The following is a 26,059-nucleotide window of genomic DNA, read 5'->3' on the forward strand; positions in this document are numbered from 1 at the left end:
GGCTTGCCTAAGGTTGAGACGTTTAGCTGACTGGAGATATGGCAGGTTCTTTTGGTCAGTAATAGGATGGACAGCCCTCTCCAACCAATGTTGCCACTCTTTGAACACCAATTTGATCGCCAAAAGTTTCCTATTACCCACGTCATAATTTCTCTCAGCCGAAGACAATTTTTTAGAAAAGAAGGCGCATGGACGCCATTTACCAGGGCCTGAGACAACACAGTCCCAACCCCGACATCCGACGCATCAACCTCCACAATAAAGGGTTGAGAAACATCGGGTTGGCTGAGTACAGGTGCAGTGGCAAAATGATTCTTTAAGGAACAAAAAGCCTGGAGGGAGGCATCTGACCATTTGGAAAAATCAGACCCCTTTTTAGTCATGTCAGTAAGGGGTCTCACTATTACAGAGTAATTTTGGATGAATTTCCAGTAAAAATTAGTAAAGCCCAGAAAGCGTTGTAGAGCCTTCAGGTTCTCGGGACGTTCACAATCAAGGACTGCACTGATCTTCTCCGGATCCATCCGAAACCCCAATGATGACAACAAGTACCCCAAAAACTGCACCTCCTGAACAGCAAAAACACATTTTTCCAGTTTGACATAAAGTTTGTTATCCCTTAATATCTGGAGCACCTGCTTAACATGCCCCCGATGTGTCACAAAATCAGGTGAGTAAACTAAAATATCATCCAGACCCCCACAAACCTCCCCACCAAACGATGGAAAATATAATTTATGAAATGCTGGAATACCGCAGGTGCATTGGTCAAACCAAAAGGCATAACCAGACTCTCAAAATGTCCTTCTGAGGTATTGAACGCTGTTTTCCATTCATCCCCTTCTCTGATTTGAACCAGATTGTAGGCTCCCCTTAAATCCAACTTGGAGAATACCTTAGTTCCTATTCAACCTGGCTGAACAAATCAGGAATCAGAGGAAGAGGGTATGGATCACGGATGGTAATTTGATTTAATTCCCGGAAATCTAAACAGGGACGTAGACCGCCATCCTTTTTCTTCACAAAGAAGAACCATGCCGCTATGGGCGAAGATGAAGGTCTGATATGTCCCTTCTCAAGACTTTCTGCAATAAAATCCTTCATGGCTTGTCTCTCACGGCCAGAAAGATTATACAGTCTGTACTTCGGTAGTTTAGCTCCGGGGGTCAGGTTAATAGGACAGTCATAAGCACGATGAGGAGGCAAATCCTGACACCCCCTCTCAGAAAAAAACTTCCTCAAAACCAGACAGAAAAGCAGGTAATATTTCCGTAGAGACAGTAGCAAGGGAAATATCTAAACAGTTGTCATGGCAGTAATCTCCCCATTCAATAATCCCCCCGGTTTACCAATCCACCAACGAATTATGTTTAACAAGCCAAGGAATACCCAAAACAATCGATGTGGGAAGATTGTCCAAGACATAGTGACGCGCCCCCTGGGCCTGTGCTGTGCAGGGGAACCCGGAACCGGGCCTGTTGTAGGATGCTGGGAGTTGTAGTCTCCGTGTGGCGGTGACCCGGTCCGTGCCCAGGGTGGTCAAACCAGTGGCAGTCTATTTGTATTGTGATAAGTGTCCGACTACGCCACCCGTGGATTGCGGTCAGTGGGGACCGCCGCTGCGCTGCCGACCACTGAGGCTGATGTTGTTTGCGCAGCTGAGTATGGGATGACTCCCCACGAGAGAAGTATTGCCTCAGGGCAGCTAATGTGGATGATGGTGGTGATGGTGTGAGTGTCCCAGTACTGATGGTGCTGGTGCGGCGAGGAACCACAGAGACGTGCAGTTGCAGTTTTCAATGCTTTACTCACAGTTCTTTATCAGGTCACTTGTGCGCAGTTAGGACCGCCCGAGTCATGCTGCGTCCACCAGGTGAGGGACTCGGTCAACTCCCAGGCAATTCTGGAGTGTGGTTCAGAGCTCCCTTCTCTTTCCTTTCTCTGGCCGTCCCCACCAGTGACCCACCTTTGTCCAGCTTCCTCGGGCCTTCTGTTGGCGAAACCTCTCCCGGTTTCCCTGACCCTATACGGTATGCCTTTCTGGTGGATGTAGTGAGGGGTCGCACCAAGATGTGGTAACAACCTCCGGTCTTTGGCTGAGGAATCTGTTGCCTCCACCAATTTGGGTTCCGGTACCCTGTTCTGCCAACCCTTCACCCTGTATCTCCTCTGGGCATATGGGGTTCCTTCTGTCCTTGTGTCTCTGGGCCTTTCTCTGTGTTCCTTGCTTCCTTTCTCCTCTGTTCCAGTTCCTTTCCTACTTTCCTTTCTGTTCCTTCTTCTCTCTCTCTCTCTCAGGCTCCAGCCTCCTGACAAGGCCTGCCTGCAGAGCAGAGCCCATGCAGGGGCTCTGCTTCCTGTCTTCTCCTCAGACTGTCTCCACTGAACTGAACTGAACTGAACTGAACTGAACTCTGTTCTAAGATGGTGCCCACCTTTTATACCTCCTTCTGACACCCGAGCCCAGGTGACTAGCAACCAATGGGCTCCTGCCTATGCCCAGAGACCCACCCCTATCTGCTCCTACATCACTGGGTTTTCCTTTCCCCGCCCCACTCCAGCCAGGGACAGAAGCTGTCGTGCCTGCACTTCTGTGGGAGCACCGTTGAGCTGTCCCTCGGAAATGGGGTGTGTGTGGTGCATGCAGCAAAACGAGTCCTGGTCCACACTCCATCCTTACCCGGGAGTGGAATATCACACCTCTGGTCTGAGGTGCAATACCCCTGTAGCAGCCGAGCCCTCGGGGTGCTACAATAGCAAGGGATTATTTCAGAATGAACTGACCCCACTCTTAGTTTTACATTATGTACAATATGAGTAAATGTTTTCTGTGCAAGTGGTGCCGAATCGATGGCGAAGATGGAAATAGGTTTATCTAAAAGTACAGCAAGGAAGACCATGAGTTTTCACAAACTCAGCATCAACCATGCTGACTCCAGCTCCACTGTCAACAAACGCAGAAATTTTCTCAGTTTTGCTCTCTAGCACCACCTCTGCTGTCAGGATAAAGCAGGAGCTGCAAGTTGGCAACAAATGCACCGTTTGTTTATCCAACTACAAACTACCAAGATTTAATCAAGTCTCATTTTGTTTAGGAATTAAAGGACAGGTCCCAACAAAATGTCCCTTCTTCCCACAAAGAAAACATACACCTTTTTTCTTACGAAACTCCGGGGAGATGTATGATGCAGAGACACCCCCTGACTGCATAGGTTCCTCCACCTCCCCCAGTACTAGTTCACCCCCAGACCGCTCCCCCGACAGAAGTACACAACCCCGACAAGAAGGCCCCGGCAAAGGTGGTCTATCCCGAAGGAGTCTATCAAGACGTATGGCCAACGACATGGCAGGCTCCAAGGACTGAGGGGTTTCATATACTGCCAAGGCATCTTTCAACCTTTCAGTAAGCCCCTCACAAAATTGACTTCTAAGGACTGAGTCATTCCATTTGGAATTCGTTGCCCATCTACGGAATTCCGAACTGTACGTCTCCACTGACCGATTTCCCTATTGAAAGCGACATCACCTAGACTCAGCCAAGGCGACTCGGTCAGGGTCATCATAGATGAGGGCCAGAGCCCCGAAAAACCCCTCCACAGACTGGAGACAAACCGAGTCCTGGGGTAAAGAAAATACCCATGACTGAGGATCTCCCTGCAGTAGAGAGATCGCAATTTCAACCTGTTGCTCCTCATTTACGGAAGAGTAAGGAAGAAGTTTAAAATACAGTTTGCAGGCCTCCTTGAATACAAAAAACTTGTCCCTACCTCCTGAAAACCTGTCCGGGAGGGCAACCTTGGGTTCAGGCTGGACAGGCCTACCTGCAGAGACCCCCCACATTGGCGACCTTAGCCGCTCCAGAGACAGCCTGGGCAGCCACACTCCGAGCTCTGCAACTGAACCCACACCAAGGGAGAAAGGAAAAAAAAAGGCCCACACCCAAAAACATACAGAGAAAAAAAAAAACAAAGTGTCAGTTTTTTGTTTTTTTTTTTCTTTTCAAAATGTGCTCGAGCCGGCAATAATGTTACACAAGGTGTGAGAAAGACTTAGTGCAACATAAAGGGAAGAGGGAAAGGAAGCCCAGACTCTAGGGAAAGGGGGGAGTGGAGACCTCCTGGCTGATAGAATATCACCCTATCTCCCCTTAACGTCCCTATATTGGCTCTTCAATCGCCGCACACGTTCATTGCCCTGTCTTTCCCTGGTGTTTGGCTAAGACTAGGTAAGGGAGGAGATGATCACTAGTCGATCCCACACTGACACTAAAGACAATAAGGCGGAACAAACAAAGAAGAATTGCTTAGCTTTAGATGACTCCAGACAACTGCGCACACGTCCTCAACACCAGAGAGGAAGAAGTTCCCTATCTTGCTCAAGCCTTTACAAGGAGTAATGAATATCGCCGGCACCTCCCTCTGGAACACAGCAGGTATTTATACACCCAGGCCAAGGTGTTAGTTAGCCAGAGGAAGGTAGCCGCTGGGTCCTAGAGACAGCCTCTAAGAAGGTGTCTGCAATGCCAAGCAACCCACTGCAGGGCAACTGTCTGTCACTTCTGACACACCCGTGACAACAGCTGGTTGTGCAGTGGTATGGTGAAGCAATGGTTACTGCAGGTTGCATGATTGTCAGAAGAGGTGGGTCTTCAGATTCCTTTTGAAGATCTCCACAGTAGATGAGAGTCTGATGTGTTGGGGTACACAGATCCACAGTAGGGGAGATGTATGGGACAAATATTTTATGTAATTGTGGCAAGAAGAGGGGCGTGGAGTGGATGAATGAGATGGTGAAAAGATGACGAATTCGGTTTTATCTATGTTAAGTTTTACAAATCTAGCAGAGAAGAAAGATGAAGTAGCGGATTCTGGTTAGTAAGGAGGTGATATCAGGTACAGAGATAGATCTGTGTGTCATCATCAGCATAGAGATGATACTGAAAGCTGTGAGACTCTATGAGATGTCCCAGGCCGAAGGCGTAGATGGAGAAGAGCAGGGGCCCTAGAACTGTACCTTGGGGGACACCGACACATAGGGGGCGAGATGACGAGGTGGTGTTTGAGTGGGAGACACTGAATGTCCTGTCTGTTAGGTACGAGGAGATCCAACAAAGGGCCAAGTCTGTAATGCCAAGAGATTAGAAAGTCTGTAGTAAGAGGGAATGGTCCACTGTGTCGAAGGCAGATGTCAGGTCCAGGAGGAGGAGGAAAAACTAGCTTCACTTGGATTTGGCGGTTAGTAGGTCATTGGTGACTTATGTCAGGTAAGTTTCAGTGGAATGGTGCGGTCGAAAGCCAGATTGTAAGCGGTCAAAGAAGGAGCATGAGGAGAGGTGGGAGGACAGTTAAAAATGAACGTGTTGTCCCAGTAGTTTGGAGCCATAGGGAGAAGTGAGATCGGGCGATAGCTAGACACAGAGGATGGGTCAAGGGAGGGCTTTTTGAGGATGGGTATGATTGAGGTATGTTTGAATCATGGAGGGAAGGCACCAGTTGTTAGTGACAGGTTGAAGAGGTGGGTTAGGCTTCGGATGAAGACTGGTAAGGTTTGGAATGAGGTGGGGTGGTATTGGCTCAAGTTCACAGGTAATAAGAAGTGATTTGGAGAGTAAAGATGATCTTCCGTGATGGTGGGGAAGCTGGTTTAGGAGAAGGAGAGTTGAGTAGTTATGAGGAGGGGCTGTGGGGACTTTAAGCAAAAGCTTTGCCTTATGTTATCAATCTTCTGTTTGAAGAATGAGGCAAAGTCTTCAGCTGAGATGAGAGGAGAGGAAGGGGAAGGTAGACGGAGGAGAGAATTGAAAGTATTGAATAACTGTTTAGGGTTGTGAAACAGGTATGATAGGATGTAAAGGATATATTAATATTCATGCTATCCAAGTGTAAAGGACATATTGATACTCATGCTAGAGCAACTCCATTTTGTCTGCTTGCTTTAAAATCATGTTATTATCACTCCTTGCATAACATGCATTCTTTCTTTCTCTTCCCATGCAACTTTCTCACACTAACTTTTTCTCAAGAGAACATTCTGCGAGACACTCTGCTCCTGTTATCTAACTAGTCTAGGCCAGGATTGACCATGTAAATTTCCAGCGTGCTTCGAACTAACGATAATATGACCATATATGTGTTTCCGTAATAATTGTACTAACATTGGTTCAAGCCTGTAGTACGGCAGTAGATGATTGGACATTAATAAACTCAAAACAATATAAAATGCTAAGCAAAATAAACGGGGTCAGAGATTCTTTGAATCCTCCCAATACAGAGCACGCATTGCCTCTGTTTGGTTTTCTGTGGATTGCGCAATCAACATAATAATTTGACACTCACTTGGTCAACCGTGAAGGGTTATTGCCCTCCCTTAACAGCTGGTGCCGTGACTCGGATCCCTAACTAGGGATGCCCCACCACCTCTGGACCTCCACAAAGAGAGACTTGCTTTCAGCCTCCCCCATTGGAATTGGGACTGATCATCCCCCAGAAAAAGCCACAGTAAGTGCACAAGTTCTTTACTAGTGTTACTGACCGTTTGGCGTGGTTTCCACGTGGTGTGTGGTTGTTTGCAGTATCTCCGGACGTCCTGGTTGGATATAGTCAAAGGTGAGACTATAAGGGGTGTAGTCCCATTAGGGGTCTGATATTATTTACTTTCAGAACAGTATCACCTCGGATTGACAAGTGAATGTTGTGTGAATCTTTCTGAACTTCTGACAAAGGTCCTTAGGAGACTGAACACTGTTAGTTTCAGTCGCGGCAGGTGATCGAAGATTGGGTAGGGCACGCACATAGATATACATATATCAAGTGTCCGAAGGGTTGCAAAAGTGCTCCCTCCTCCTTTCATCAGTCGTGAAAGACTTCCCCGACAGGAGGGGTGAAAAAGAAAAAAAAAGTCAGTGGAACAGCTGGGAGGTCCGGCCGGACTCTGCTGTGCACAAAAATTAAGGATCTTTTGTCAGTTGTAATGATTTAATCAATGTTTCCGTGGAGCAGAAAGAATTAGTCTCCCCTGTGAGTGAGAGAGAGAGACAGGAGGTGAGAGAAAGAGAAAGTGAGAGACAGGAGGTGAGAGAGAGAGACAGGAGGTGAGAGAGAGAGAGACAGGAGGTGAGAGAAAGAGAGAGAGGAGGTGAGAGAGAGACAGGAGGTGAGAGAGAGAGGAGGTGAGAGAGAGAGACAGGAGGTGAGAGAGAGAGACAGGAGGTGAGAGAGAGAGGAGGTGAGAGAGAGAGACAGGAGGTGAGAGAGAGAGAGGAGGTGAGAGAGAGAGACAGGAGGTGAGAGAGAGAGAGAGGAGGTGAGAGAGAGACAGGAGGTGAGAAAGAGAGAGTCAGGAGGTGAGAGAGAGAGAGACAGGAGGAAAGAGAGAGAGACAGGAGGGAGAGGATGTGATGAATATCATGATCGGTCGAGAAGAGGAAAGATCATTTAAGAATGCACTAAAAGTGTTTAAGGTGTTAAATTTTCCTGTGGGAGGGAGACCTCAGCCTGCCATCCGCCATCTCGCTCGCAGAGGAGGAGACGAAGCCTGGTTGTTTTAATTATTTTTATGTAAAGAAGGGAGAATTATCTAGCACTGTAACAAGAGTGTCTGACTGTTTTGTGCTACAAAATGCAGCTGATGTGAAAAAGAGGCTGCGCTGAGTTTATGTAAAGAAGGGAAAAGTTATGTACAGAAACTTAAACGGTTAACTAAAACATGCAAGCTACCAGATAAGGGCCGGTTAATTATGAAGAAGAAAAAGGGCAAGTTAGAAGATAAAGGATTGTTACAAATAGCTTTGGCTTGGTACAGAACAGCAGAGAATTTAGAAAACGCAGACAATAAGGGAAAGACGCTATGTTATGTGTATTACAAAGATACTGCTCTCCGATAATGGCGGCGTAATGAATTGTTGGGAATGTTCTAATTGTGGCCAGCAGAATCCATTAATAGAAAAAAGAGAGGGGTCGCTCACTGGTCTATTCGGGTGCTCTGAAGAAAAGAGTAATCTCAATTGCAAAAAGAACTTCGGCACTCCATACATGAATATATAAGAAATACCACGACAAGGTCACCTTCGTATGATGGGCACACATAAATTGGCCAAATTATGCGCAAAAAAACTTCATTTTTCAAAGTGACATTAGTCTAGATACAATATTTCTTATATATTCATGTATGGAGTGCCGAAGTTCTTTTTGCAATTGAGATTACTCTTTTCTTCAGAGCATCCGAATAGACCAGTGAGCGACCCCTCTCTTTTTTCTATTAATCATTTTTGGGATCCCGCTCCTGGAGCATTGCAACAGGTACGTGTTCACACTATTAGAAGTTTGACAGCCTTTTTTCTGACCATGTGTCCCTCCCATTCAGTCACAGGTGGTTTTAACTAGCTCTACCAGCCCATACATTGTAGGTTAAAAGCCCAAGCAGAGACATATTGTCCATACAGGCTTACAGCCCAAGAGTGGCATATCCAGTGGTAGCGTAGCGTAGTTTCCCATCATACGAAGGTGACCTTGTCGAGGTTGATGGGCACACATAAATTGGCCAAATTATGCGCAAAAAACCTTCATTTTTCAAAGTGACATTAGTCTAGATACAATATTTCTTATATATTCATGTATGGAGTGCCGAAGTTCTTTTTGCAGCAGAATCCATTGTCAGTAGATTATTGTGTTGCATGTCACGCACCCCATCCAGGAGCCCACCCCTCGCTACTACCCAAGCCACTCCTAGTGCCCATCCTCATCTGTTATACCTATGTCCGCCCAAAGTTCCAACCCTTCCTGCAGCGGCCATGTTGCTACAACCATTGCATCACCTCCGGCCTCTGACCAGATGTTCCTTTTGGTGGTGGCCATCTTGGCGCACCCCTCCTGTAGTGTGCTTCCTTCTGGTGGTGGCCATCTTGGCACACCCGGAATACAGGCAGCAATACACACTACACCCGGATTGTGTATGAGGAAGATCATCATGATCAGTGTGTGACAGAGCATTAGACGCCAATAAGTATGAGAGTGGGGTTAACTTCTGTCAAGCCCTTAAAATATGGGCTCAGGATAAGTTGGCTGATCAATCCACTACCCTCAACAGCACATATTTATGTCCACTTTGACGTTAGGGCTAAAATATGGTGATGTAAACTAATTCTCAAGATGGTCATATATCCTTAAGTTTCTAATAGATGCACATACACGTTGTCTGGTTTACAGTAATTGATTTAGCAAACGTTTTTTTCAGCATTCCACTACACAAAGACTGTCAGTTTCTGTTTGCATTTACATATCAGGGCAGGCAATTGACTTGGACAGTGATGCCGCAGGGTGCGCAGAATAGCCCTAATCAGTTTGCAAAGAACATGTCTAGCTGTCTGCTGCCGTGGCAGCTGGACAACTCTGAGGTAGTACTTTTACAATACGTGGATGATCTTCTTTTGTGTGCCCCCACGGAGCAAATGTCCATCAGGGCCAGTGTTAGCCTCCTCAAGCATCTAGCAAAACTGAATTGTCGAGTCTCAGCCTCGAAACTTCAGTTTTGCCTCGGTCAAGTGGTCTTCTTAGGCCATTGCCTTACTCAGGGTGCCAGACATCTCACAGAAGAAAGGAAGACGGCCATCTACCTGCTACCATTACCAAAAGATCCCATAGAGCTGCAACGGTTCCTCGGACTATGTACATATTGCAGACAATGGATCCCAGACACTTCACGTCTGATGCAGCCCCTATATGATGCATTAAAAGAAGACATTCTGGCTGATGTAAACAACAAGGACCACCAAGAACTGTTGCAACAAGCCTTTGAGCAACTAAAGTCAAGGATAATGACAGCCCCTGCCCTTGGAAATCCGGACTATGCTCAACCTTTCCATTTGTATGTCTCTGAGACGGGAGGGCATGCAGCCGGGGTACTACGCAGAGACACTGTACAAAGCAGCGCCCAGTCGGGTATTACTCAGCGCATCTGGACCCGGTAGCCAGGGCCTCCCCCAGCTGTCTACGAGCAGTTCACGCCACACAGCAACCTAAACATCTGTCTACAGAGAGACACCTGCGGCTGCAGTGTTCGTTGATTTTGCCAGAAAATGTGAAATTACACTGGTGCACCACCATCAACCCAGCCACCCTGCTACCAGCACCTGAAGGAGAGGGGAAAGAGGCTCCACCGCATGATTGTCTGGAACAAATTACTGCGGAGTCAACTCCACTTGTTCTAGTGGGGGAAGTACCCTTGGATGACTCAGAACTTACATTATATATGGATGGATCAAGATATACTGACACCTCTGGCAGGTTTCATACTGGATATGCTGTCACAACTGAAGATACATTGGTAGAGGCTACAGCCTTACCTCCCAGTATGTCAGCACAGGAAGCAGAGCTCAAAGCCCTGATTGCTGCTTGTAAACAGGCCGAAGGAAAACGTGTGAATATATTTACTAACTCGAGATACGCCTTCGGGATTGCACATGATTTTGGGGAGATCTGGGCAAGGAGAGGCTTTGTCACGACTGCAGGTTCTCCTGTGAGACTACCGCCAAGAAGTTGGTCTCTGAAGTGGTTTGCCGGTATGGAGTCCCAGAAGTTATCAAAAGTGATCAAGGACCAGCCTTTTCCTCATGTGTATATCAAGAAATACTTACCATGATCGGATCAACAGTGACGTTACATACTCCTTACCATCCACAGTCAAGTGGCAAGGTGGAGAGATTGAATGGCACACTGAAAGGGCAATTAACCAAAATGATGCAGGAGACTACGGCCCAGTGACCTGAGCTCCTTCCCATTGCACTATATCACATACGCACCACATCCATAGGGAAACACAAACTGTCACACTATGAGATACTATTTGGGTCACAACCAGCCATAGCTAGATTTACCCCACAACAATTATCAGAAGAAACAGATTATGTTGTGCAATATGTGATTCAGCTTGCCAAAGCCTTAACTAACACCCATGCGTTAGTATCATCTTCTATTCCAGATCCAGCTGCTGCAGAAGGTTGTCATACCCCCAAGCCTGGAGATTATGTGTATGTGAAGAAGCATGTTCGGAAACACGGACTAGAACCATTGTATGACGGACCATACCAAGTACTCCTGACAACCCTAACAGCAGTAAAACATGAATTTTCTGAATATAAGCCTAGTGATCCAACATGTGGCAATCCGGATGTTGGTATTGTAGCCCCTGGGACAAATGTCTTCATGGTATATGTTATCAAATAACACCGTTTTTATCGATTTGGTACATAAATTAGTATTACAGCACTCTGTTTTATGGTATCTACCATCAGCCACATATTGGAGGGTTTGTGGGAATAATGCGTATAAATGGCTCCCAGTTGGAGTAGGGGGGACTTGTACGTTGGCCCAGCTAACTCCAGCCACTTATCTTATTCCCCATAGTAAAGTAGATTTGAGAGCCATCCCTTTCCATACCATCTATAAACGTGCTAAGAACAACACCCCATGCCCATCAGGAAGACCTCATTTAGTACAAATGAGTATACCCAATAAGAAAGCCAGTACTGTCTTCCTCTACCCTATGGTAACACAAATGTGGGACAAATTAGTGGAAGTCACTGATTACTTAGATGACCAGATTTGGAATATTTTGGAAGTAATTAATACTACTGTTGCAGTGCAGAATCAAATTATTATAGTGGCCAATCAACATACTTTAGTGCTGGACTATTTGACAGCAGCTCAAGGAGGGATGTGTCAGGTTATAGGCCCAACCTGTTGTCACTATATTGACCCCGACTCTACCATACGGTTAAAGACTAAAATGGAAGACATTAGGAAACTCGGGGAAGAATATAACAAACATAGTGAATTGACCAAAGACAGTTGGTGGTCTGATACGTTTTCCTTTTTAAATCCTGCTAATTGGTTTAAAGGGATTGGTGGATGGATTGCTGGAATATTACAAGGAGTGTTGCATATTGCTGCTTGCGTCTTGTTAATATATGTTTTACTAAAACTAGTCTTTTATTGTATCCCATTTTGCATGAGGAAAACCTGCCAGTCATCAGAGAGCAAGGAGGACGCTGTCAACCAACATCCAGTGCTACTATACACAGACCTCCCAGATGTAACCAGCATTGAGGACCTGGACGACAAGGGAATAATGACCTTTACCCACATGCCCCAACCAACCTCACGTCTGAAGATCAGAGCTTTATGATTATATCAACTAACAAGGGGGGATGGACATGCCTCGACAGCCTCGATTGGTAGCAAGGGCACTAATTGAGTGAAGACCAATGTCCCTCAGGCTCAAAGCATGACCCTGGGAAAGCACCTCTATTGTTGATAATAACATAATTTTTAGGGGGGAATGTAAAGGACATATTAATATTCATGCTATCCAAGTGTAAAGGACATATTGATACTCATGCTAGAGCAACTCCATTTTGTCTGCTTGCTTTAAAATCATGTTATTATCACTCCTTGCATAACATGCATTCTTTCTTTCTCTTCCCATGCAACTTTCTCACACTAACTTTTTCTCAAGAGAACCTTCTGCGAGACACTCTGCTCCTGTTATCTAACTAGTCTAGGCCAGGATTGACCTTGTAAATTTCCAGCGTGCTTCGAACTAACAATAATATGACCATATATGTGTTTCCGTAATAATTGTACTAACGTTGGTTCAAGCCTGTAGTACGGCAGTAGATGATTGGACATTAATAAACTCAAAACAATATAAAATGCTAAGCAAAATAAACGGGATCAGAGATTCTTTGAATCCTCCCAATACAGAGCACGCATTGCCTCCGTTTGGTTTTCTGTGGATTGCGCAATCAACATAATTGTTAGAACCCTCCTGTATGTTTTTGTTTCTATCTTGTGTTTTGCGGTCACGTGACCATCTTCCTATATATTCCAGCTCCGCCCTTCTGGCCTTGCTGGACTTCAGTGATGTTTAGGCTGTCTTTCTAGCCAGGTGCTTTTGTGCCTATCTATCTCTAGTTTGCTTGGTCTTCTGGACCTCTAATACTTTTGTCAGTTTATCCTTTGCTCTGCACCAACTTCTGTTAGGAGGTGTCCCATTTTTTGTCCCAGTCCTTAGTTCTTTTAGGGACCCCTCCCTTTCTCTATAGGTCTCCGTTCAGACTAGCCGAGGACGAAGGCGGGTCTGTTCACAAGGAACAGGTCGCCCGCTACAACGTGGGGACTCAGCTTAGTCTTACTGTAGGGACAGCTCTCCCCTTCTTTCCCTAGTTTATGTTGCAGATCATTACAATAATAATTTGACACTCACTTGGTCAACCGTGAAGGGTTATTGCCCTCCCTTAACAAGGAGAGATGAGAAGTAGGTTTGTTTTGCTGCAGTGAGAAATTGCGCAGCATTTTGACAACTTCTGATACAAATGGAGAAGGACGAGGAGGAAGAGATGATGGACGCATAACAGTTAGGAGATGAAGAGGATAATGATTCCCTCTCTGTTGTCTGTGGTTGACAGGAGGGGATGGAGGAAGCAAGCTTGAGTATTATCCCGACATGAACACACTATAGACTTGGACCTCATGAAAGAGACCGATTCATGAGCGCCTTCTTGCAGCACTATCTGCAAAATGATTGTTTCCTATATTGTTAGAACTTGAAATAGTGCTGACTACTGGCTTGCCAGTCTGTTCGATCCATGGTACAAAAGTAAATTTTGCCAGTTGCTTCCCCCCCTGGAAAGGGACGCACCCATGCTGCAGTATCAAAACATGCTTGAAGACAATCTTGAGAGTGGTTTTCCCCAAGACAGCAGTGAGGCACACAGTGTGCATCACAGTGGTAGACTTCCAACCCCGGGAACATTGAGTCATCAACGCAAAACAGTAGCAGCCTTGCAGCGCTGGAGTCCTGGGTTCCAACTCCACCAAGGACAACATCTGCAAGGAGTTTGTATGTTCTCCCTGTGTTTGCAAGGGTTTCCAAAGACATACTGATAGGAAATTTAGATTGTGAGCCCCAATGGGGACAGTGCCACTAATGTCTGTAAAGCGCTGAGGAATTATTGGCGCTATTTAAGTGAGTAAAATAAATAAATAAATAGAAATTGATGCCACTTTAGTGGTATCTGCCCATCATTTTTGAAAATGTTTGGTCTCCAAGTTGGGTATCCTTCATTTGTGTTGCCTGAATTTGGCAGAGCTCTCAGAGCACCAGGCCTACACCTGTCACTCATCCACCAGTTACTGATCAAACTTTTAGCTAGAAATACTGCTCCAAGCCCTGTCCAATGCTTAAATGTGGCATGGTTACAGAACCATGCTGTTAGCACAAAGAATTTATATTGTGAAATGTGGACTCCTGCCTGGAGCACAATACTAACACAAAATAATTAAAAGATAAAATGTGGCCTGCTTTATGTAGCATGGTAGTAACAGAAAAAAATAGAATTTTTACTGTGGACGAGCCTTGGATACAGCAGAATCTCAGCGCAAAAGAATTACAACCTCAGATGTAGTCTACTTTTTGTAGCACAGTAGTAACAGAGCAAATTTATATTTTATCATGTCAACCCCTGTATGGAGAACAATATCAGCACCAAAGAATTAAAAGATTAAATGTAGCCTGATTTATATACCACGATAGTAAGAAATCCAATTTCGATTTTATCATGTGGACCCCAGTGTGGAGAACAATATCAGCACCCAAAAAATTTAAACTGACATCTGGCATGCTGTACGACGTTACTAACCGAAGAAATTATTTTTTTTACTGTTGATGAGGCCTGTATAACCTAGAATACATGCTCCAAACAATTTGAAACTGAGATCTGGCCTACTGTATCACGTTAGTAACAGAGTCTTTTTTTTACTGTGGATGAGGCCTGTGTTAAATAGAATATATGCTCCAAACAATTTCAAACTGAGATCTCCCTTGCTGTATCACATTAGTAACAGAAAAAAATAGATTTTTTTTACTCTGAATGAGCTCTGCATACAGCTGAATTTCACCGTCACAAAATGACAAACTGACATATGACGTGCTGTATCACATTTGTCGCAGAAAAAAAAAAGTATTTTTACTTTGCACAAGCTCTGCACAAAGCTGAATTTCACCGTTACAAAATGACAAGGTGGGATATGGAGTGCTGTATCACTGTATCATGTTTGTCACAGAAAAAAATAGATTTTTTTACTTTGCATTAGCTCTGCATACAGCCGAATTTCACCGCCACAAAAAAACACTAACAACACTATGTTATTTAATTTCACTTTTGCTTTTTACTTAATTAGTTACAGCAGGGTTTATGTTTCTTTTGTTTCTTGTAGGTTTTGCATGTATACAGTCATACAGTCATGCTCGACTGTGTTAGCACCCTTGAAATTGTTTCAGAAAATGAAGTATTTTTCCCAGAGAATTTTTTCAATTGCATATGTTTGGTTATACACATCTTTATTTCCTTTGTGTATATTGGAACAACACAAAAAGCAGTGAAAAAAAGGCAAATTGGACATAATTTCACACAAAGCCCCAAAAATGGGCCGGACAAAATTGTTGGCACCTTTTCAAAATTGTGGGTAAACAACTTTGTTTCAAGCATGTGATGCTCATTCAAATTCACCTGTGGCAAGTCACCTCTCTGAGTATACAGAGCGGTGGCTGTAACCGTGCCCTCGGTGTTAGAACCCTCCTGTTAGTTTTTGCTATCTTGTGTTTTGCGGTCATGTGACCAGCTGCCTATATATTCCAGCTCTGCCCTTCTGGCTTTGCTGGACTTCAGTGTTTTTTGCCTGTCTCTCTAGCCAGGTGCTTCGGTGCCTATCTCTGTCTAGTTTGCTTGGTTCTCTGGGACCTCTAGTACTTTTTCTCAGTTTGTCTTTTTGCTCTGCAACAACTTCTGTTAGGAGGTGTCCCATTTTTGCCCCAGTCCTTAGTTCTTTTGGGGACCCCTACCTTTATTCTATAGGTCTCCGTTCAGACTAGCCGAGGACGAAGGCGGGTCTGTTCACAAGGAACAGGCTGCCCGCTACATCGTAGGGATTCAGCTTAGTCTTACTGTAGGGACAGCTTTTGCCATACTTTCCTTAGTTTACGGTGCAGATCATAACAGTAAGTCCAGCCCAAAAAAAAAACCTAAAAGGAAAGAAATTCGGAGATCAGTATGGTCTCCGTCCAGGAGTTGGCTCAACGCCTGCAGGTGTCCTGGAGCGCATTTTGTGGAACCGAAGGTAGGACTGCCTGATGTTTTTTATGGTAAACAGCAAGATTTTTTTTCCTCTAAAAATGCTTGTTTGTTATATTTTCATTTGAGAACCACAGGGTTGGGCCTTTGCTCTCCAGCCTAATGATCCGTGTTTAAGTTCTGTTGAAGAATTTTTTTCTGCTATGGGGCTATTATATGACGATCCTGATCGAATCTCATCTGCTGAATCAGAACTTAGACGTTTGAATCAGGGGTCTGATGATGTTGAAAATTATTGCACACACTTTAGAAGGTGGGCTTCAGAAGTTAGGTGGAATGATTCAGCGCTGAAAAGTTTATTTCTTGCTGGTCTGAGTGAAAGTGTTAAGGATTTGCTAATTGCATTCCCTGCACCTGAGACGCTGCAGGAAGCTATGCAGTTAGCTGTTCGTGTGGACAGGAGAATAAGGTCCAGGGTCAATGATGTAAAAACTCCTGTAACTTCAGGTCCTAGTTTCCAGAAAATCTGCTCTGACAGCGGAGAACCAATGGAGGTTGGGGCGATGTCACTCCACTCTCAAGAAAGAGATCGGAGATTCGCCGAAGGTTTGTGCCTTTATTGTGGTAAAGCTGATCATTTAATTAAGTATTGTGAGCGTCGTTTAAGTAAAGAAAAAAAAAAGGTCAGTTACGCCCTTATAGCTTGTTTACGCTCTGCAGGAGTGTTCCTTTCTGGGTGTACTACTCTGCAGGGAGATTTGATTGAATTTCAGGTATTTGTGGATTGTGGTTCAACACTTAATGTGATTGATAAAGAGTTTTTGGAAAAACTTAAATTGAAATCCAAACCTTTGTCATCACCTATTTCTGTGGTTGCAATTGATAACACTCCTTTGAAATGTATTACTCACAAGACTGCTGCATTTCCTCTCACTATCAATGGTGTTCACCAAGAAATTTTGGACTTGGTTGTTTTGAATAATTTGCCCTCTCCAGTTGTTCTAGGATTGCCTTGGTTAAAACTGCACAATCCTTTGTTGGACTGGTCTACTAATGTGATTAAGTCTTGGAGTCCGAAGTGCTATGATAAATGTTGTACTGGTCGCATTGCGGCTGTGGAAAAAGGGGAATTACCAGTACCTATTCAAGATTTTTGGATGTTTTTTTCGGAGGAGGAGTCGCAAGTTTTACCTTCTCATAGGGATTATGATTGCGCCATTGAGTTTGTTCCAGGTGCTACTCTTCCCAAAAGTCGCTTGTTTAATCTGACAATCCCTGAAAGAAAGGCCTTGGAGGAGTACATAGAGACTAGCCTGGCTGCTGGTCACATTAGACCTTCTAAGTCGCCTGTGGCAGTCGGATTCTTCTTTGTTAAAAAAAAGGACTGCGGTTTACGTCCATGTCTGGATTTTCGTGAAATTAATAAGAGTACCGTACGCAATTCCTACCCATTGCTGTTAATTCCTGACTTGTTTAACCAGTTAGTGAGAGCCAAGTGGTTCTCAAAAATTGATCTCCGAGGGGCATACAATTTGTTACGTGTGAAGGAGGGTGATGAATGGAAAACTGCTTTTAACACTCCGGTAGGTCATTTTGAGAATCTGGTGATGCCCTTCGGTCTTATCAATGCACCTGCATTTTTTCAGAACCTTATTAATGACATCCTGAGACCTTTGATTGGTAAGAATGTGGTTGTGTATTTGGATGACATTTTGATTTATTCACCAGATTTAGAGTCCCATTGGCAGAGTGTACGTGAAGTTTTGCAGTTATTAAGTGATAATTCACTCTTTGCTAAGCTGGAGAAATGTGAGTTCGCTGTGCAGAAAATTATTTTTTTGGGCTACATTATCTCCAGCGATGGCTTTGAGATGGACCCTGTGAAGGTTCAGGCTGTGCAGGAATGGCCTAGGCCTATTGGTTTGAAATCTATACAGAGGTTTTTGGGTTTTGCCAATTATTACAGGAAATTCATTAAGAATTTTTCTGTAATTGTTAAACCTCTAACCGATCTCACCAGGAAAGGTGCGAATACGACCCAGTGGACTACTGAAGCCATTGAAGCGTTTGAGTATCTCAAAGAGAGGTTCAGTTCTGCCCCTATCCTTATACAGCCTGATGAGACCAAACCTTTTTTGGTCGAGGTGAATGCTTCCTCAGTGGGGTTTGGAGCATTTTTGTCTCAGGAGAACAAGGGTGGAGTACAACCTTGTGCCTTCTTTTCGAAATTTTTTTTCGGAAACCGAACTGAATTATGATGTTGGAAATCGGGAGTTGCTGGCTATTAAACTTGCGTTTGAACACTGGCGTCATTTTTTGGAAGGCGCTAGATTTCCTATTCAGGTTTTCACAGATCATAAGAATTTGATCTATCTGGATGCTGCCAAGCGCTTGAATGCCCGTCAAGCTATGTGGGCACTTTTTTTTTCTCGGTTTCAATTTTCTGTTACCTATATCCCTGGTACTAAGAATGTTAAAGCCGATGCTTTATCTCGCAGCTTCTCTCCTACGGTCGGTGCCGAGGAGGAGGAGAGCATTTTGCAGAAAGGAGTTGTGGTGGCAGCATTGGACTCCGATTTGGAGAATGGGATTCTGAATGCTCAAGAGGATGCTCCATCTAACACTCCCCATGGGAGGTTGTTCGTGCCTAGAGCCTTTAGGAGAGATTTGTTTGTGGAGTGTCATGAGTCTTGGTTGACATGTCATCCAGGAGTTTCGGAGACTAAGAGACTTATCAGTCGCAGTTTTTGGTGGCCTGGATGGCAGAAGGAAGTCATCAAGTGGGTGCATCAGTGTACTGTGTGTGCTAGGTCAAAGGCTTCACATACTCCTGCTGTGGGGTTGCTTTGCCCTCTGGAGGTTCCTAGTGCGCCTTGGACGCATCTCACTATGAATTTTTATTACTGATCTTCCTGTGTCTGAGGGTTTTACTGTCATCTGGGTGGTCGTAGACCGTTTTAGTAAGATGTGTCATTTGGTTCCATTCATTAAGTTGCCCTGCGCCAAGACACTCGCTAAGGCGTTTGTTAAGGAGATTGTCAAGCTCCATGGCGTTCCCACGGATATTGTTTCTGATAGAGGACCTCAGTTTGTGGCTCGCTTTTGGCGTGCTTTTTGTGACAGGTTGGGAGTTCAATTGTCATTTTCGTCTGGTTATCATCCTGAGTCTAATGGACAGACTGAAAGAAAGAACCAGGATGTAGAACAGTTTTTGCGTTGTTTTGTGGCGGACAATCAAGAGGTGTGGTCTGAGTTTCTGCCTCTCGCAGAATTTGCTCTTAACAATCATACATCCTCCTCTGCTGGGTGTTCTCCTTTTTTTTGTTGCACTGAGAGACATCCGTCTTTTGGTTCGTTCTCCAAATTGGGGTCGGCGGTGCCAGAGGAGGAGTATTTTTCCGGTGATTTGGAGAGAGTTTGGACTAATGTACGTTGTAACCTGCAAGAGGCTAACAAGAAGTCCAAGAAGTATTTTGACAGAAAATGTAAAGAGGTTTTGTTTACTGTGGGTGACATGGTTTGGTTATCCTCGAAGAACTTGCGGTTGAGGATTCCCTCTAAAAAACTGGGTCCTAAGTTTGTGGGTCCATTTAAAGTGCTTCAGGTTGTTAACCCATTTGCTGTCAGGTTGGATGTCCCTACTTCCTGGAAGATTAATCCTGTGTTTCATGTTTCCTTGTTGAAAAAGGCTGACGTTTCTAATAGGGACACCACTGTCACAGTTCCTCCTGTGGTGGAAGACGGTGAATATGACATTTCTCGTATTTTGAATTCAAGATGGCATAGAGGGAAATTACAGTATCTTGTCTCCTGGAAGGGTTTCGGTCCCGAAGACCACTCCTGGGTAAGGACGGATGATGTCTCTGCTCCTAGGCTTGTTAAAGCTTTCCACAGGAGGTTTCCTGATAGGCCTGGGCCTGGTGGATCCGGAGGATCCTCATAGAAGAGGGGGTACTGTTAGAACTCTCCTGTTAGTTTTCGCTATCTTGTGTTTTGCGGTCACGTGACCAGCTGCCTATATATTCCAGCTCTGCCCTTCTGGCTTTGCTGGACTTCAGTGTTTTTTGCCTGTCTCTCTAGCCAGGTGCTTCGGTGCCTATCTCTGTCTAGTTTGCTTGGTCCTCTGGGACCTCTAGTACTTTTTGTTAGTTTGTCTTTTTGCTCTGCAACAACTTCTGTTAGGAGGTGTCCCATTTTTGCCCCAGTCCTTAGTTCTTTTAGGGACCCTTCCCTTTATTCTATAGGTCTCCGTTCAAACTAGCCGAGGACGAAGGCAGGTCTGTTCACAAGGAACAGGCTGCCCGCTACATCGTAGGGATTCAGCTTAGTCTTACTGTAGGGACAGCTTTTCCCATTCTTTCCTTAGTTTACGTTGCAGATCATAACACTCGGCCCTGACTGACACTGGCTCTGCATTGGAGCCGGCTGTCAGTCAGGACTGGGGGCGTGGTTATAGCTGCCGTTCCTTGTACTCACAGAGGTAACTGAACCAGCGCCGGCGCCGGCCCCTTTTCTGAAACTGGAACACTGTGGTGGAAATAAAGTTAATTTTCTCCCTGCAGTGGTCGGCTAAGTGCAGTCGCCGGGCAGATTAGTAATGCTATTAAACTGCAGATTAAGCCCATATCAGCAGGTTAATTGCATTTTTTCTAGTCACAGGTTCCCTTTAAATGTTTACCAAATATAGCAAGGTAATTTTCAAGTTGATAATTTCGTACGGCCCCCGAAGGATAGTATAAATATCCAAATGGCCCTTGGCAGAAAAAAAGTTTCCCCACCCCTGCTTTAAGGGTTTCATTAAGATGACGCGCCCCCTGGGCCGTGGGGTACTCGGTGCCGGGCCGGTCGTTGCTAAGGGAGATGTCACAGTGGCGGTGACCCAGGGCGGTCAATCAAAAGGGGATTATTTACAGGGAATTTATAGTTTATATATATAGTTTGTGGCGCCACCTGTGGTATGCGGCTATATGGAGCCGCCGCTGCGGAGCAGATCCTTTGGAGCTGTTGTTAATGCAGCACAGTTGGTTCAGCTCTCCACAGGTAGAGCTTAGCTCCAGGGCAGTGTAGATGTTATAGGTGGTGCTGGGCGCTGTGGTGCAAGGGTGATGGCGCAGATAATAATCACATAGACAGTGGGGTGCAGTCTTCCGAGTTTACTCACAGTTGTTAAGTTCCTCAGGTTACAGGTTCCGGACTACAACCTCCCACGTCATGCTGCGTTCACCAGGCCGGGGTTCAGCAATCCCTCAGGTAGTTCAAGAGTGCCTGACAGGACCCCTTTCTATGTGCCTTCCTCAGTTGTCTTCCTGCGCTGGCTCTCGCCCTCCTGCCCTGCGCCTCACAATCAGTGTCCCAAGCCAGTAGCCTCGGTTCTTGTCGGGCAACCTGCAGTCCCCTGGACCCTCTGTGGCCACCTTTTCGGTGATGTAATTGTGGCTGTGGCCACTGCACCTTGCAAGTACAGCAGCCTCCGGTTTCTAGCTGAGCCTTGTAGTTCTCCACTAGTTTAGGGGCCGGTCAACTCTGCGGCTTGATCCCTCCACACCAGGTAGATTCGGGCGTACGGGTGGCCTCCAGCATTGCCCGTACCCCTAGGATCCCCTCGTTCTTCCTGGAGCCTTCCTTCCCGCTCCTCTCCTCAGTCCTGGGCCTCTCTGCTAGGCCCGACTCCTGAGCAGAGCTCCTGCAGAGCTCCTCTTCCACACACTCTCCTCCTCAGACTGGCTTCTCTGACTGCACTCCCAAGATGGTTCTCTCTTTTATATCACTTCCTTTCCTGTGCTCCCCTGAACTACATCCTCCACCCACACCCACTACATGGTTCCCCCTCACTTGGTTCCCCTCGACTCCAGCCAGGGACCAGGGACTGTGCTCTCCCTTAGGAGCAATCTCGCCCTGCCCTACTGAAGTGGATGTGTTGGATGCAGGTGTTAGGGTCCAGGGCAGCACTCTATCCTTACCTGAGAGTGAGATACTACACCTCTGGGTGAGATGCAGTACCTCTGTGGTGACTGAACCCGCAGGGGCGACACATACCTCCTTGGTAAAACACAGCACGTCCACGGGCTGGATCAGAGTAAAATACATTTTTAAAGACATGCAATTTTTAGATGCATCACATAGAAGATCATAACATAACGTTTCTTCCCTTTATGGGAGGCACTTTTTCTTGAACGTTACTGGCTACGTTATCAAAACATTATAAGACTTTTTAAAGAACACATTTTTCTTCTTTACACTCAAAACATTTTTCATATAAAACATTTTTTGCAGGTTACAGTATGATCTGCAACTGGGTGTCCATTCTTTTCAACAAGGTGCAATCTAGCAAACATGAGCATGAGGGACCCTTCCGAAAACCCTCAACATACGCCCTGGGCGTGGCTGCAGGACATAGGTGATCCAGGTGTTGGACCATGTCTTTGGCCACGCCAAACGGGTTTTTGGTCTGAGGTCATTCGTTGTTAGATAAAACCAATAAGGGGCACTTTAAGAAGTGCAATTATATACAATGGAAAGTTTTTAAGGAGATCACCGTCCTCTACCTTAATGTCTCTATACCCTTACCGGGTAACTAGGCAAATAAACATTGATTTTTCTGTGCCCTTCCGGGCAACTATGTACAGTTCAGTTCCATTTACTATGCTTTAGTAGTGGTGTCCCCGCCGGGGAAGCACCTGTCCACAATAGGCTGGCCCAGCCGGGTCATCAGCTCCAGATTGCGAGGGTTCATTCTCCTCCACCCCCCTGTGGATGTTCAGAGCATACCAGCCCCGCTCATCCCTGTGCCTGGTGTAGGTGACCTTGTCACCAGGGTTGGTGTTTAAAGCGCCCTGGGAAGGAGGTTCCTGCAAGGGGACCAGGAACGGATCAACGCCAGTGGCGTCCGGGACATGGATATCGCTCCTACCTGCTCCCGCGATCGCTTCAGCTTGGCCCGACACCTCCAGGTCCAGGAGCAGCTCTGCTGGGGCTGGGGCGCTGCCGGTAGCATGCTGCACTGGCTGCTGCCTGGTCACCATCTTCTCCAGCTTCCTGCTGGGCCTTCTCCATCCTGCAGCTCAGCTCGTGCACCTCAGCCTGGAGGAACTCGGTATCCTCTGGGGACAGTTTAGAGATCGCCCCCTCCAGGGTGAGGGGTTTCTCGGGTTGCTGTAGGCCATGGGCGGGAGCTCGGTCCTGACCTCTGTCCATGCCGGCTTCCGGGTGCGGGTTTTCTGGTCTGCTGGAGACCACACCCTGTCTCCACGGTTTCTCTCCTCCTCCTCTCCCCTTTCGGGGGTGGTTCCATGGCAGCCTGCTGTCAGTCACTCCTAGGGGCGGTCCCCCCACTTTGATGGACACATTTACATACATGACCACTGCTGCTCGGAGCGAGCCCCGCTTTTGGTGCCATTCTGGAACCCAGCCCACGATGGGAGGTTCTTCGTTGTCCTTTATCACGCACATAATGGTGCCCGTTCTTCTGGGGCGGGTGCCACATTCAGTATAGAACACAGTCTCTAGGCGCACAATACCCGGTGATAATGGGTGGGTTCATATCCTGTTCGTGACGGCAAAGATGACGCGCACCCTGGGCCGTTGGGTACTCGGTGCCGGGCCGGTCGTTGCTAGGGGATATGTCACAGTGGCAGTGACCCGGTCCGTGACCCAGGGTGGTCAATCAAAAGGGGATTATTTACAGGGGATTTATAGTTTACATATAAAGTTTGTGACGTCACCTGTGGTATGCGGCTATATGGAGCCGCTGCTGCGGAGCAGATCCTCTGGAACTGTTGTTAATGCAGCAGAGTTGGTTCAGCTCTCCACAGGTAGAGCTTAGCTCCAGGGCAATGTAGATGTTATAGGTGGTGCTGGGCATTGTAGTGCAGGAGTGATGGCACAGATAATAATCACAGAGACAGTGGGGTGCAGTCTTCCAAGTTTACTCACAGTTGTTAAGTTCCTCAGGTTACAGGTTCTGGACTACAACCTCCCACGTCGTGCTGCGTTCACCAGGCTGGGTTTCAGCAATCCCTCAGGTAGTTCAAGAGTGCCTAACAGGACCCCTTTCTATGTGCCTTCCTCAGTCGTCTTCCTGCGCTGGCTCTCACCCTCCTGCCCTGCGCCTCGCAATCAGTGTCCCAAGCCGGTAGCCTCGGATCTTGTCGGGTGACCTGCAGTCCCCTGGACCCTCTGTGCCCACCTTTTCGGTGATGTAATTGTGGTTGTGGCCACTGCACCTTGCAAGTACAGCAGCCTCCGGTTTCTAGCTGAGCCTTGTAGTTCTCCACTAGTTTAGGGGCCAGTCAACTCTGCGGCTTGATCCCTCCACACCAGGTAGATTCGGGCGTACGGGTGGCCTCCAGCACTGCCCGTACCCCTAGGATCCCCTCTTTCCCCCTGGAGCCTTCCTTCCCGCTTCTCTCCTCAGTCCTGGGCCTCTCTGCAAGGCCCGACGCCTGAGCAGAGCTCCTGCAGAGCTCCTCTTCCACACACTCTCCTCCTCAGACTGGCTTCTCTGACTGCACTCCCAAGATGGTTCCCTCTTTTATATCACTTCCTTTCCTGTGCTCCCCTGAACTACATCCTCCACCCACACCCACTACATGGTTCCCCCTCACTTGGTTCCCCTCCACTCCAGCCAGGGACCAGGGACTGTGCTCTCCCTTAGGAGCAATCTCGCCCTGCCCTACTGAAGTGGATGTGTTGGATGCAGTTGTTAGGGTCCCGGGCAGCACTCTATCCTTACCTGAGAGTGAGATACCACACCTCTGGGTGAGATGCAGCACCTCTGTGGCGACTGAACCCGCAGGGGCGCCACATTGACATGTGGAGATAATTCAATGTTCAAATAGCCCAAACAAAGTATGTACAGCTGTACAATAGGACCTTTTCCTTTTTTGCATTTTAATTTATTTTAATTAATTTATGGTGGACATCAGTTTCCATGTTTCAGTTCCACCATGTTTCCTAACCATCCATTGATTTACTTTCAAACACAAAAGTGAGGGGCAAAAGAATATAGACATTTTTATGTGCAATTATGGCCTTTTGGGGCACAATTTGAGTAGTGCTTATTGATATTTATGATAACTATCTTAACTGAACAAGAAGATTTTTCACTATCCATAAAGTTAGTATATATTTAAATAAAGGCATTATTGCATTATATAATTTACTTTACCTTTGACAATAAGCTGGATAAGAGTTGTGAAGTTCTTAATAGGCGGTGGTAGTGTTTTACCTATGGTGCAGTTATACTTTCCAATATCATATATTGTAGCTTTGTCAATCCTAAATGAAGCATCAGAAGTTTTTCCTTTCAGATGAAGAATCATATCTTTCGTAATTCTATATCCAGACATGTTGACAAATTCCCAGTGGCTGGTATATCTGGTCATCTCTGAAAGATTTTTGGAGCAGTTTAAACTGATACGATCACCCCTTGACACAATGACTTGTTCTTCAGTCATGTAGGTTTCTGTGTAAAAAACTATAAATGAAAAGTTTATTTGTAATAGATTATTCTACATTGTAATTCCTAATATCTTACATTGACTTTTATAAAAGAGTAGAGATCAGCGAATATGTTTGAAAAACGATCGCCAATTTCAAATTAGGCACAAATGTGGCACATTCGAATTCGTGATCGGAGACACAAGCATTTTTTATTAAAATCGGCAAAAATCAGTAAAATTCGGTAAAAGTGCAGGAAATGATTGCGTTGCCACTAAAGTATTTTTAGCACTTTGGCTAGGATAGTGGTGATGTATGATGAGTGTGGGGGGATGTGTTTGATGAGAGGAGGGGGTGGGGAGAGTTCAGAGGAGCTCAGAGGAACGGCGTGCTTGTAATCTTTTTTTCCACTAACTTTATGTGTGCAAATTGCGGCTAGCCAATCAGGGCACAGAAAGCATCCATAATGTCCAGACACAAGGGCTTGTGCCACTT

At 45.9% G+C, this 26,059-nt stretch overlaps 1 protein-coding gene across 1 annotated transcript in view; it reads right to left on the minus strand.

Annotated features, from left to right (window-relative positions):
• The window catches only part of LOC141165113 (tyrosine-protein phosphatase non-receptor type substrate 1-like), a 114,204-nt gene that overhangs the window by 75,906 nt on the left and 12,239 nt on the right, over positions 1 to 26,059 (minus strand). Inside the window, exon 2 of the mRNA XM_073650752.1 lies at positions 25,293 to 25,601. Coding sequence (XP_073506853.1) covers positions 25,293 to 25,601 — 309 coding nt within the window. The remainder of the gene's footprint in view (positions 1 to 25,292; positions 25,602 to 26,059) is intronic.

The sequence above is a fragment of the Phyllobates terribilis genome, unplaced genomic scaffold (genome assembly GCF_046119375.1).
Source record: "Phyllobates terribilis strain yellow unplaced genomic scaffold, ASM4611937v1 Scaffold_11__3_contigs__length_659146591, whole genome shotgun sequence".
Lineage (NCBI taxonomy): Eukaryota > Metazoa > Chordata > Amphibia > Anura > Dendrobatidae > Phyllobates > Phyllobates terribilis.